This window comes from Pholcus phalangioides, unplaced genomic scaffold (genome assembly GCF_987345545.1).
Source record: "Pholcus phalangioides strain wild (caught in Gottingen) unplaced genomic scaffold, Ppha-v1.0 ptg000017l_1, whole genome shotgun sequence".
In the NCBI taxonomy this organism is placed as follows: domain Eukaryota; kingdom Metazoa; phylum Arthropoda; class Arachnida; order Araneae; family Pholcidae; genus Pholcus; species Pholcus phalangioides.
Window position 1 is genome coordinate 5,290,295 of NW_028301610.1, and position 12,900 is coordinate 5,303,194.

General features: G+C 34.3%; 1 protein-coding gene across 2 annotated transcripts in view; it reads left to right on the forward strand.

Annotated features, from left to right (window-relative positions):
• The window catches only part of LOC149072140 (uncharacterized), a 36,297-nt gene extending 28,566 nt beyond the window's left edge, over positions 1-7,731 (forward strand). Inside the window, exons 13-17 of one of the 2 annotated variants that reach the window (XM_089246732.1) lie at positions 293-356; positions 3,646-3,755; positions 3,877-3,937; positions 4,028-4,054; positions 7,554-7,731. In XM_089246732.1, coding sequence (XP_089102858.1) covers positions 293-356; positions 3,646-3,755; positions 3,877-3,937; positions 4,028-4,054; positions 7,554-7,648 — 357 coding nt within the window. In that variant the 3' untranslated portion in view covers positions 7,649-7,731. Of the gene's footprint in view, positions 1-292; positions 357-3,645; positions 3,756-3,876; positions 3,938-4,007; positions 4,055-7,553 lie in introns of both variants that reach the window. The other variant, XM_089246733.1, reaches the window with a different exon arrangement.
• Positions 7,732-12,900: the final 5,169 nt, after the last annotated feature.

Here is a 12,900-nt window from a genome sequence, read left to right on the forward strand (position 1 = left end):
ACCCTGTATACAATTCTATGCAGACAAAACTGTTCGCTCTCGTATTATACGGAAAACATAAATATACAGCAATATATTGGACTCTTCAAAGTCTGATTTTTAGGATATATTTCATGACAGTGAACGAAAGAGTACAAAAGCACAAATTATTCAACGTAACGGGAATTTCTCATAATGCGCCACAGAATTGAGTTTAATTACATAATCTGAATAGTATTTTATATATTATTTCGTTCAAATTCCCATCATTATATGCTTGCCAAAAATAAACATTGATTTGATTCATTCGCAGCCTCTACCGGCCTCAGAAGATCTGATATTACGAGGATATATTCTTGAAGATCCAACCGTGCTTGGTATAATTATGAGACTTATCTGTTGTTTTAGAATATAATAAAAAATATATGAATTTTATTTTTGTAAATAAGTGAATATGTATACAGAGTGCATAAGAAAGTTAGCATAGCCTATAGCAGTGGTTTTCAACATTTTTAAGCCCGCGGTCCGGTTTCATTCAATTTTGTGAGTCGAAGGCCCGGTCAAACACACGACCAACGGGAAATGAATGAGGAAAAATTAAACGGTTAATCACTTGCGGCCCTGCGCTTGAGAAACACTGGCCTATAGTTATTAAAATAAAAAAACAACTTTTTAATATTGTCACACCCTATCATAAAAACCCAATTAGAAAGTTGTTGCTCTGTCTCCCCGAGCCCAACAAAAAAACTTCCATGTTTTCAGGGGAAATATTCGCTTAGTTATTTGAATTTAAAAATGAATGAGAGAGAGAGAATGAGAAAAAGAACAGCATACATGAAGAGTAGATGGAGCTTATCCGTTAGTATATGCGGTTCTTTCCTTCTTTTCAGCGATTTTTAACTTCAAATATCTAAGTGAATGTTAAAACACATGGATTTTTTTTTTTTTTTTTTGGTCTCTGGAGAGACAGGTCAACAACTTTCTTATTCAGTTTTTTTAAAAAGGACTGCCGTTTCGAATCGGCAATAAACTGAAGGTCCCGGTCTAATTAGCCCTCGTGTGCAGAAAATGATCGTACTGCGACAAGTAACAGGGTGACCGAATAAAAATTTAATTTGTGAAAGTTATTTGATAAAAGTATCTGAGGTCTATACATTATTTAGATACTTTTTCTAATTAAAAGTATGCTTCTAGGATCAACAGTTCGCGATTTATTCCAGAATAAAGGGACTCTCCTATGCACTCTGTATATGTCGATCGGAATAACATTAAATTTACTGTGAAAATGAAAAAGCTACCTTTTGACGAAGATCAAAATGCGGTATCCGTTCTTAACTCAGCGTAATATCTCAATTAGGCTGGGATTACACTACAAAAGTTTCATAAAAGTTCTTTATAAAACTTGAAAAATGAAACCAATGAGCGCATCGGTTACATTCGAATGTAATCAATTGGTTTATTTTTATTTATTTGGGTCTTTCAGAAACAACTCCTCGTGTTCCACAGAGTATGCCACGAGGCTTACAAACGTAAGTAACAACAACAAACATGTACGATTCAAGAAACTCAAATTTGCAATACAGCGTAATACAAAAAGAAAGTATAAATCAGATCAATATGTACAAAAAAAATAACATACGGATGCAATTCGAAAGCGCAATATAGCACCAGTGGATGCCACATGGTGTCAATGCAATGTTAAAAAAAAAATTACAATACATACATGAATAGAAAATATACGACCGTACATAAATATATATATATATGAAAATAGTGAGAAAAGAAAAAAAGGAATTAGTAGTTAAATGAGAATTTGATTAATTATTCAAAAATCAAAAACAGCACTTGCAAAGAAAATGAGAATGTACACTAGTACAGTGTACTAGTACGCACTATGCGTACTCTTGTACGCATTTTTGCGAAAGTGGCTACTACTTTTTTCGCATTCTACGATTTTCTTTCGCATTTTGCGAAAAATGCGACCGTAGCTTAAACCCTGTAGTACACACTGTATATACACTGGATATACAAAAAATAAAATAGAAACCAATTATTTTTTCGCAAAGATTTTTTGTACATATGTTTTTAGAATGCGAAGGACTTCCTTTGATCTGACCAAATCGAATTGGTTTATTGGTTGTTTTTTTCAAGTTTTGTAAAAGATCTTATGTCAAACTTTTATAAAATTTGAAAAATTCAACCAATAAGATTATTGGTTGCATTTGCTCGAATGTAACCTATGAACTTACTTTATTGGTTGGATTTTAAAATTTTATAAAAGGGATTTTATTAAACATTTAGGCCCCTTTCACACGGAGCGGATGCGGACGCGGGTCCGGATCCCCATGCCCTTTCACACGAGCACTAAAGATGCTCGTGTTGAAAGGCGAGGGTTTTGTGTTTTTTGAAATTGACAATTTTGAAATTTGTCCATAAAAACTATTTTTTTTTACAATTTTTGTAATTATTTCTCCTTCACCACTGATTCAAAGTGCTCATAGGCAGCCTAGAGCCATTCTTTGGTGGTTTAATCTAGAACCTCATAGAATATGGGTATAAAGATGCCTTCAGTTCGATCCTCACAAGCAGTCGACGGTAGAAAATATCTTTAAATATTTTCAAAAGATTTTGAAAAAAAAATAATCGAAGATGTCTTTTTGGAAAATATGAAAGAAAAATTCCAAAAACATCCAATGATGTTCCAAAACAAAAATTCAGGAGATATCAAAGACTGCAAGTAGAGAAGGGGGGGAGAATATATATTTCCCATTTTTTTTGGCAGGTTTTGTTTTATAAAATTGTAAAGTATGGACAAAAGGCAGTTGAAGTTGCTATATCTCCTTTACCTCAGAAGGAAACGGAGGGATAGAAGTATGTGGGTACATCCTATTGATGAACAGGGACCTTCATATGGTGTTTGTAAGGGTATTTATGGCAAATAATTAAAGAAAAAAAAATTCCATGCAAAATCATCTTTAAAAGTAGCCAAAGATGCGGAAGAATTCGACTCGGACCCGCGTCGTGTAAATAGCTCCATATAACCCAATGTACAAAACTTGTATGTGCGGATCCCGCAATTAGGTTTTGACACAAGCGGACGCCATCCGCACCCGCATGAACACTTCGAAGATGCGGGCGCATTCCGCATCGTCTGAAAGACTCCGTATATACCGATTGTTAAAACTTCTTCCGGACCCGCGTCTGCATCCGCATCCGCTCCGTGTGAAAGGGCTCTTATAGTGTAATACCGGTCTTAGGGAAGGTTCACACTGGTGCGATACGGCAAGCGTAACTCGACGCGAATCGGTTAAAAACTTAAAATTCAAGTTTTTTAACCAATCCGAGTCGAGCTGCATGCTGCACCGCTTGCCGTATCGTGCCAGTGTGAACCCTGCCTGAGTATATATATAAAGAGATTTCAAACTTTTGATTCCGTTTGTTTATTTAAAAAAATTAATTAGAATTATATGATATTGTTTTTGTAGCCATTATTCCACTACTTGATACGCATAAAAGCATTTATTTTCTGTGACACCGAACAAATCATTTTCAGTCCAATCAACAAATCACTCAATTTTCATACCTCTTCGTGTATCTTTCTTCCTTCTAAATATGTGTGTTAAATCTTATTTCTTATTCTATTCACTGATTTTTTTTCTTCTTCAGGATGGACAAAATTATCAAAAAACCCAGTAACGATGGATCAAGCTTTTTCTAAGATTCAAGATTTAGTGCAAAATAAAAAATTCACCTTTACAGTAGAAGCTGATAAAAATGTAAAATTTATGTATATTTTTCTTCTTTGATGCTTCACTCATAATTTAATCACACAGATTTTTTTTCTGATAAATCATTAGATTTGAAAATATTAATTCGATGGAATTCTTCCTTCCCCAGAACAAACTCACATATACAGTAACAGATTTCAAGGAACCAGAAGGAGGAATTTCGAATGACGGTAAGCGTTGATTTTAAATTTACACATCTTAAATCATGTTCGGAGTGTGTGTATATACTGTTCCGTTTAGATTTTTTTTTTCATTTACAGGACAACCGGGGACATTTTACACCAAAGGTAAGACAATTTATCTATTTTGAAATTTATAAAAAAAAACAAAGCATCTTTGTCAACCAAGGCAACTCTATAAATTCAAATCTTAATAAATTCAAAATTGATAGCATGTATGAAATACTGTTTCCCTATGACTAAGAACAGTTGACTTGAAATACTGTATCAAGCATTCCTCTAGTTCCAGGACAACTTTTTTACACATATACATTAATAAAATGTACGAGAAGAATCAATTTCCCAGAGTTATTTAGGATTACATAAGACGAGAATATAACATTCCAATAAAACCAGTAATTACTGGATTTAATAATTTCACTGTTTTTTTCGAAGAAATGCTGCCTGCCCTGAGTGGATTTTTTACCTTAATAAAGGAAAAAACCAATGTGTGATATAAAATATTAGAATATACAGGCTGTCCAAAATTGTTTGCACGGCGGATATCTCTGCAAACGTTTGACTTTAAAAACATACTTTCAATTACAAAAAGTTTTAAAAAATGACGTGAAATTACTTAAAATTTCAAAAATTGTTTGATTTGTCGTATACATAATAAATAGAAAATTTAACTTCTTATCCTGCGTGCTAAAGCTTCCAATTAGTGAAATGAAATGCGGCTCTCTGAGAAGTCATTTGCAAAAAATTTCATATTTTTAAAGGCAATATTAACAAACTTTGAATTTTCAGTATTTATTGCCTATGGTTTACAAATTGGACAAAACAGACAAAAAAAATTATAAACGAACACTTTTCGAACCAAAGGGATATGAATAACCTTCCATGGGTCGTATTGATAAATTATATAGAGAAGTTCTGGGCAACATACAAAGGTATATTTTACAACAATTGCTGCAGGCAAGTCACACCAAATATTTTGCTTTAAAATGTTATACTATAGTCTGATGTGTTAAAATACAGATATATTTTCCTATAACAAACATATAAACAAATTTTACTCCTTAAAATTTACAATTTCATTAACCATCGAATGAAATGAACCGCTCAATATCTGCTATTTCCAGTATACGATCTTTTATAGCCTTTTTAAACATATAAAATGATTGCTGCTGTCTAATAATGTCATCAAATTCTCTACATATTCTTGGAGCAAGAAAACATATTGATTTTTTAGGTAATGGTATATGATATAAATATTGTGATCTCATAGCGTGCTGCTTCTTTGTATATATATATTCACTCAGGAATACCAATCAGGATTCTTATACATGAATAGTAAAACTTTATACAGATAAAGTTGACGTATATTAAATTGGATTAATGATACATTATTATGTGAATAACTGTTGGTTTGTAGAATGTCACGTCGAAAACTATCATAAAGATTGTCTATAGCATAGACTGAATTTTTATATGTCCCCCCCCCCAAACTTGTAGTCCATATAAAATATGTGGGAACACCCATGCAAATAACACTTCTTTCAAACTTTGGTGTGAGATGATGACCTTTAATTTATACGTCATTGCTGTAATTGCTTGTAATTTATTGACAATTTGATCAGTATGATCATTTTAGGTTAGCTGAAATAATAATTCCAAGATATTTATAATCCTGTACTCTTTCAATGTATGAACAGTTACAAATAGTATTTGAAGGAAAGTCGTTACATTCATGAAATTTCATTAAATCTGTCTGTATGCTTGAGTTAGTTAAATTAAAAAGAACCCATTTAGTTTTGTTAGCATTTAGCCTAAGTCGAAGATTTCGAATTTTTTTATTTATTGTATAGATGTCTTTTTCCAAATTTTTTATCAGTTCTTCAGTTGTTTCAACGGAGGAAACCAGAACTGTATCATCTGCGAGTGAAACAAGTTGACCAGAAATATTGATATTATGAATTTCATTAATGTGAATAGAAAAAAGTATTGGGCTCAGGACCGATCCCTGAGGTACGCCTGTATCTATTGCCCTTACCTGACTTATCGCATTGCCTACTTTAACGGCCTGTCTTCTATTTGTTATAAAAGATCTGAACCAATCGAGCGGGAGACCTCTCACTCCAATATTTTTTAGTTTTTCCAATAAGATATCCCAGTTTACCGTATCAAACGCTTTACTGATATCTATAAACACAGCTGCTACTTTTTTGTTTTCATTTATTTTATTTTGTATATATAATCCATTAATTTAATCTCTCTCTCTCATAGCCATTTCAGTTTTCCTTTTTTCCCTGAAACTAAATTGATGATGTGAGTAGAAGGCAATGGCATGTAAATAACTATTAAGTTATTGTTTTACCCATTTCTCTAATAATTTCGACATAATAGGTAAAATCGAAATTGGTCTGTAATTGTTCATGTCATCTTTGTTACCTTTCTTGTATATATAGGCGTAACAATCTACTTTTTTAGTTCATTATAAAATATTCCAGTATCTAGAGATTTATTAATCAAATGGGTTATTTGTGATGGGTGGTGGCGATAGATAATTTTAATCATTCTTGGTGTTGGATCATCACTTCTTGCCGGCTTATTAATATTAATTTAGTTAATTAAGCTTTCAGTTTTTGGCAAGTCAATTTCATGAACAATTGAATTGAGTTGAGAACTTTCGTTATTTACAAAGTCATTTATTTGATTGTCTACTTCAGTATCCTTCACTCGATTTATGAAATTATCCTTAAAATCGTTAGCTAGTTTGTTTTGATCATCGCAATTGGGTAATTTCATAATTTTTTTGTTGTTTACAAAATGGTTTATAAATTTCCACTGTTTTCTTGTATTTGATCCCAAACTGATAAACTTTTTCCTAAAATAATCATCTTTCTGTTTTTTGATTACTTTCCTTTAAATTAATATTATATTGTTTATATTGGATTTCATAATCATGTCTGAATGGATTTTTACGATGCTTCATATATAGTTTTTCCTTAATATTTATCACACACACACATTTCAATTAGGTCATCCGTAATCCATTCATTAAGCTTTTTTTATCCTATTTCTATCTTTAACATAGTTTTTTTATAAATAAGTTTGAATTCAATTTAAGGATGTCAATAAAACGTATATAAGCCTGATTTGTATCGATTTCATCGATGACCCGCGTGAAATCAACACCCCTAATAAATCGTTACAATAATTCATAATTTATCCAAGTTTTTTCTATATAATTTGAATTGTTATCGTTATTATATGGTGAACATTTTTTTATGTAACCAACTAGTAGATGATGATCAGTAATTCCCGCATCATATACGCCCATTTTACACTGAAAATTATTTTTTAGCGAACGGTAAAAAACATGGTCAACGTCAGTTGAATCAGTAAATCCGATTCTTGTAACACATTTTTCAAATGAAGAAAAAACCATTTAAACAGAATAAATTCAAATATTCATTAATATGTATGTCAAATTAATGCGAAACGTAAATTAAATTCAAAGTTGAAAATGAAGCTTTGGTGCTTTTTTCCTTAGATTTCTTCAAAAAAGTTCTATAACTTTTTTGTAAAACATACCTATATACTCTATGTCGCTTTTATACAGGTGCCATGGCCGGTTTAGGAATAGCGATGACACTTATTGGTGCCTTAATAGGAGGAATATCCGGATTAATTTACTTAAAGAGCCGCTCAAAGTGATCCTGTGCTTCAAGTGAAACTACGAAGACATTTATTTTCAATAAATCGTTTATTTTGTTTAATTAAATGACTCAAACACTTACTGTGACGTGCATAATTATTTTGCCAATCTATACATATAAAATAGCATGTCCTTAGTGATTTGCCTGACGGACTAATCCATCATCGCCGAGCCAAAACCGATGAAGCTATGAACACGAAATTTGGTCAGTAGTTTCATTTCATAACGTAAAGACTCTCTAAGAAGGGTTTTTTTTTAAAATTCAACCATATTAAGGGGTTCATAAGAGGGTTCAAAGATTATGTAGAGAAACCATGCCTGTCGAAATGGCTGAAATGAAAGAGATAAAATTTGGTCAGTATTTTTATTTTGTAATGTAGGGACTCAAAAAAAAGGGGTTTTTCAAAATTCAACCCCCGGTTTTGTTCAAATGCTATATGGATCAATCATCGCTGAAGCCATAAATATGAAATTCAGTCTGTTGTTTTATTTCATGACTCACTAAGGAGGGACTTTTCAAATTTCAACCTCTTTGGGGGGTCATAAGGCGGTTCAAAGGTTATATGGGGCAATCATGGGCATCGAACTGAAACCGCTGAAGCTATAAATATGAAATTTGGATAGTATTATATTTTATAACGTAGACACCCACTAAGACAAGATTTCTGAAAATTCAACCCCCAAGGGCATCATGATAGTTTTAAATACCATTGTATGGGGAATCCTCGCGAGCGAACCTACGGGTAACAGCCAGTTTATATATACAGTACCTTCATAGTAACTTATTCACCATGGTCATCTATTAATGGTACTTTTTCCGGAAACTGATGTTACTTATCACCAGGATGGCAAGTAGTTCTTATGAGATATAGAAACACTTAAATAGCGCCTAAACCAAAATAAAACTGCAGGCAACGCTTGTTTTTACAAACTCCGACGGAATTGAACAATGAGTTCGTAAATGGGAACACGTTCTAAGAAATGGCGTATATGTTTGCGACTAGAGGACAAGTACGCAAAACGTGTCGGTTCGTAAAATCGAGCGTCGACTGTTCTTGTAATGGGTAAGTGCACCTAAGGCAAATATCCCTCCTCCATCTTAGAGCGACCGTTTGGTTTTTTTTTTTCAATGTGGCGTTCAATCATTAAAAAAAAGTAGGATAGGAAACAGCGATTGTGGCTATAGCGATAAGCGCGGGTTTCAAGAAGTCCTAGAAAAAAAGTAATTCCGGAAAAGGCGTATACATATATAGTCATCTCTTGACGTCATCTGTATTCCTAGAAGGAAAATGCCTCTGATCGGACAAGAACATGACAAGAAATGAGCCAGCTCTGAACTTACCAACCTGACTTCCCCCCCCCCTTTATGAAATGTTTGTTAGCTTGAGAAATCCGAAACCTTTTCTAGTTCGAGATTTTGGTGATTATGAATCCGACTGCCTGATAACTCCATTTAAGTTCACCTCATGCATTTTAGAATTCAAACAATACTTGAAATACATTAGAGAACACAAACCGCAGTAGAATAAATATGCTTTTAAAGTTTAAAGGAATATATTTGATGGTGTGTAAAAGTTTTAAACCATACTATTACTTCTAGCTCATGTTCTAATGGTTTTCTTCAGTTTTATCCATATTTACACACTGCATAGTACAATTGAAACATGACTCATTCGGCCAGTATGTGAGTGTGAGACGGCCAAACTTTTCCGAGCCCATACCATTATCAGGACACATACGTGTCATTTAACATCATCGAAATCCTCATCATCCCCCAGCTTTCGTAGGGGACGGACGCACGTTTCATGCGCTCCTGAAAAAAGCCAACTTCCAGAGAGAAGGTACGTTTGAGAAAACGTACTCAGTCGGATCCAAATGAAACTAAATGTTAATTCCTCCTTATTTAAAATTAATTCCCCCTTAACGTGTAAATAGTGTCTTCCTGCAAAATGTCTGACTTTAATCTCGACGAAATTCCCGTCTGCTTCTACCACGAAATAGTGGAAAGGCCTGACAACAGTGGCTGGCAGAAACTAACAGAGGATTTCCGGAGCTTGAAGTCAACAGCTGAGCACGTCAACAGTATGCGAAAATTCTTCGACACCATTGAAAAAACCTACGAAAGCCTGCTATGCGCTAACAACATGGCAGCAAAAGTTTGCAACATAGGTTTCACGTAGCATTGCTCTCATTTAGGGTTGCCAGACGTCCATATACATGGTTGTTACATAGTTTGAGGAAAATCTCACAGCGTGCCAGAAACAAATTTTTAATTAAAAATATTGAATTAAGGTGCACCGAGATAAGTGGAGTCCAGTATGATTTGTAAACTTCAGTTAGTTTCTAGAGACGGTCCTTAGAGGAATTTTTCTTTTTTTTACTTTATTTTTGAGTAAAAACGAGCTTGGTGCTCTATAAAGCTATAAGACAATTCCATATGGAAACGTTGGTTTTGTGATCATTTTTTTTTTTTTTTTGCTACCTCTTGTGCTATTTCTATTTTGACTACTGTATTTCTGAAAGCACGCATTGGCCTAATATCGATATTTTGTTACCCAGCGCAAGAGTCCGACATTAGGCTTCAAATTGATCACGATCGGTCGCATGATCGGCTATCGCGCCCGAACGGCATTGCTGAAGTGTTGAAATGTTTTATTTGAATTAGGGCCGTATTCACGGACATGGTTTAAACTGCAGTCACAATTTTTGGGTAAGAGATCAACATAGATTGATTAAAAATATGGATTTCACCAATCCGTGTCGATCTCTTATTGAAAAATTGTGACAACAGTTTAAACCATCTCGGTGAATACCGCCCTTAACAATATATAAATGTACAGACCTGTCAACCTTCAGGAGGTAAAAATCCTGTAACTTACGAAAATCCCACAATCCACTTAAAAATTCTGCAAACGTACTTTCGCGTGCCAATTTTTTTTATGGCTATAATAAGAACTAACATAAGAAGTAATACATAAGGTGAACATATTACCCGTATTTACGGTAGCATTTATTATCTGACTATTCTAAAGCAATATCATTTTTTTTCGAAAATGCTTCCTTGAATTTCTGATGTTTACTCGACATTTATGTTACAAATTTTTATTGTTGTTAACCTTTTTTTGTGAAATCATTTTAATTAATCGAGATTTTTATAGAAGCCGCTCCCCCAATTTCCCTCTCATCGGCAATTTTTAGCAATAAAATAGGAATTTGGCCTGCAACTGTTGATGTCCCGAGCAGTGAGCCGTCATGACAAATAAAAGAACAGATTGATCAATTTATTACTAATAATAATAAATGATAGATAATAATAAACGACTGAATTGATAGCATTTGAGAAATAACATGAGAGCGGACATGCGCCAAAGGGTGCGGTGATTACTAGATTAGTTCTGATACTATTATTTTTCAAAAATAAGTACCTAAATATGGAAGGCTGTAAGCCAGGGGTCTTCAACGCATGGCCAGATTTGGCCCTCATAGCTTCCCGTCGTGGCCAGCCGATGATTTTCAGAAAATGGTTGATATTAGAAAACATTGAAAAACTATTAATTCTAGAATTGATGAAAGAAACAATTTCGGAATTGATGAAAGAAATTATTCTAGAATAAATGAAAGAAATTATTCCAGAATAAATGAAAGAAATTATTCCAGAATTGGCGAAAGAATTTCTGAAAGAAATATTTATAGAATTTGCGAAATCAATAAGAGAAATAATTTCGTAATTTCTGATAGAAATCATTTCGCAATCAACAAAAGTATAATTACATAATTATTGAAAGGAAAAAATTTCAAGATATTTTGAGAAAGAAAATAATTTCAAAAAATTACCAAAATAAATAATTAAAGAATCATTTAAAGTGTTTTCAGATTAACATTAATCTCGTAATTAATTAATTTAATCAGCAATTAATCAAACTTTTTTAGAATAAGTGAACAAAAAATAATTTCAGAACTAATCAAAATTGATAATTAATAAAAAAATAATTTCAGAACAAATAAGTCTTCAATTATTTTTCTCCGGGTTTAACTCGGGGCCCTATTGGCCACTTCTATTAAGATGTTACTAAATCACAAGATTTGGTGGCCCGCAGGCTTAATGGGAAGTTTAAATTGACCCGCCGTGTCTGAAAATTGAAGACCCCCCCTGCTGTAAGCTGTTACTTCTACCTAAGTACGGAACCCCTAGAACAACACTTTGCCTAAAGACCCATGCCATGTTTTGAGACAGCCTTGAATAGAACCAGGACAATTAGAGGACAACAGGGGAGTGTAGGGAAGCTCAATAAACTCGAGAACCCAGGGGTCTCATGACAAATAAAAGAACAGATTGATCAATTTATTACCGGAGACCGAACTAATTTATAAAATTTTTGTTCACTATAAATTTACTGAGTGAAATAAGTAGTGAGTGTATTGCTCCTCGATAACAGTGGAGAGGCGCCTGACAATAAGACAAGGGAACACGAGGAGAAAATATTGTCTAAAGGGGGAGGGGACGTGGACAAAAAAAGACACTGTATAGCGCTGCGATTCCTAAACTGTTTTAGTTCACGATGTCGTTTGTGTGTATCAAAATTTTTACTTGTCCGAAAACTTCGCTCTAGTTCAGGGCTGGACGAAATTTCAGGCGCCGGGTCACCACGGTGACAAGAAAATCTGTATTGCCGCTTAAATTATACTCTGAAGAGCCAAAAAAAACTGGTACACCTGCCTAATATCGTGTAGGGCCCCCGCGAGCCCGCAGAAGTGCCGCAACACGACGTGGCATGGACTCGACTAATGTCTGAAGTAGTGCTAGAGGTAATTGACATCATGAATCCTGCAGGGCTGTCCATAAATCCGTAGGAGTAAGAGGGGGTGGAGATCTCTTCTGAACAGCACGTTGCAAGGCATCCCAGATTTGTAGCAATTCTGGATGTGTGGGGTGTCGCATTGTCCTGCTGAAATCGTACAAGTCCGTCGGAATGCACAATGGACATGAATGGGTGCAGGTGATCAGACAGGATGCTGTACAGGACGATGATACAGGATGATGATACAGGACGTACCTGTCACCTGTCAGAGTCGTATCTAAACGTATCAGGGGTCCCATATCACGCTACCTGCACACGCCCCATACCATGACAGAGCCTCCACCAGCTTGAACAGTCCCCTGTTGACATGTAGGGTCCATGGATTCATGAGGTTGTCTCCATACCTCCATACCCGTCCATCAGCTCGAAGCAATTGGAACCGAGACTCGTCA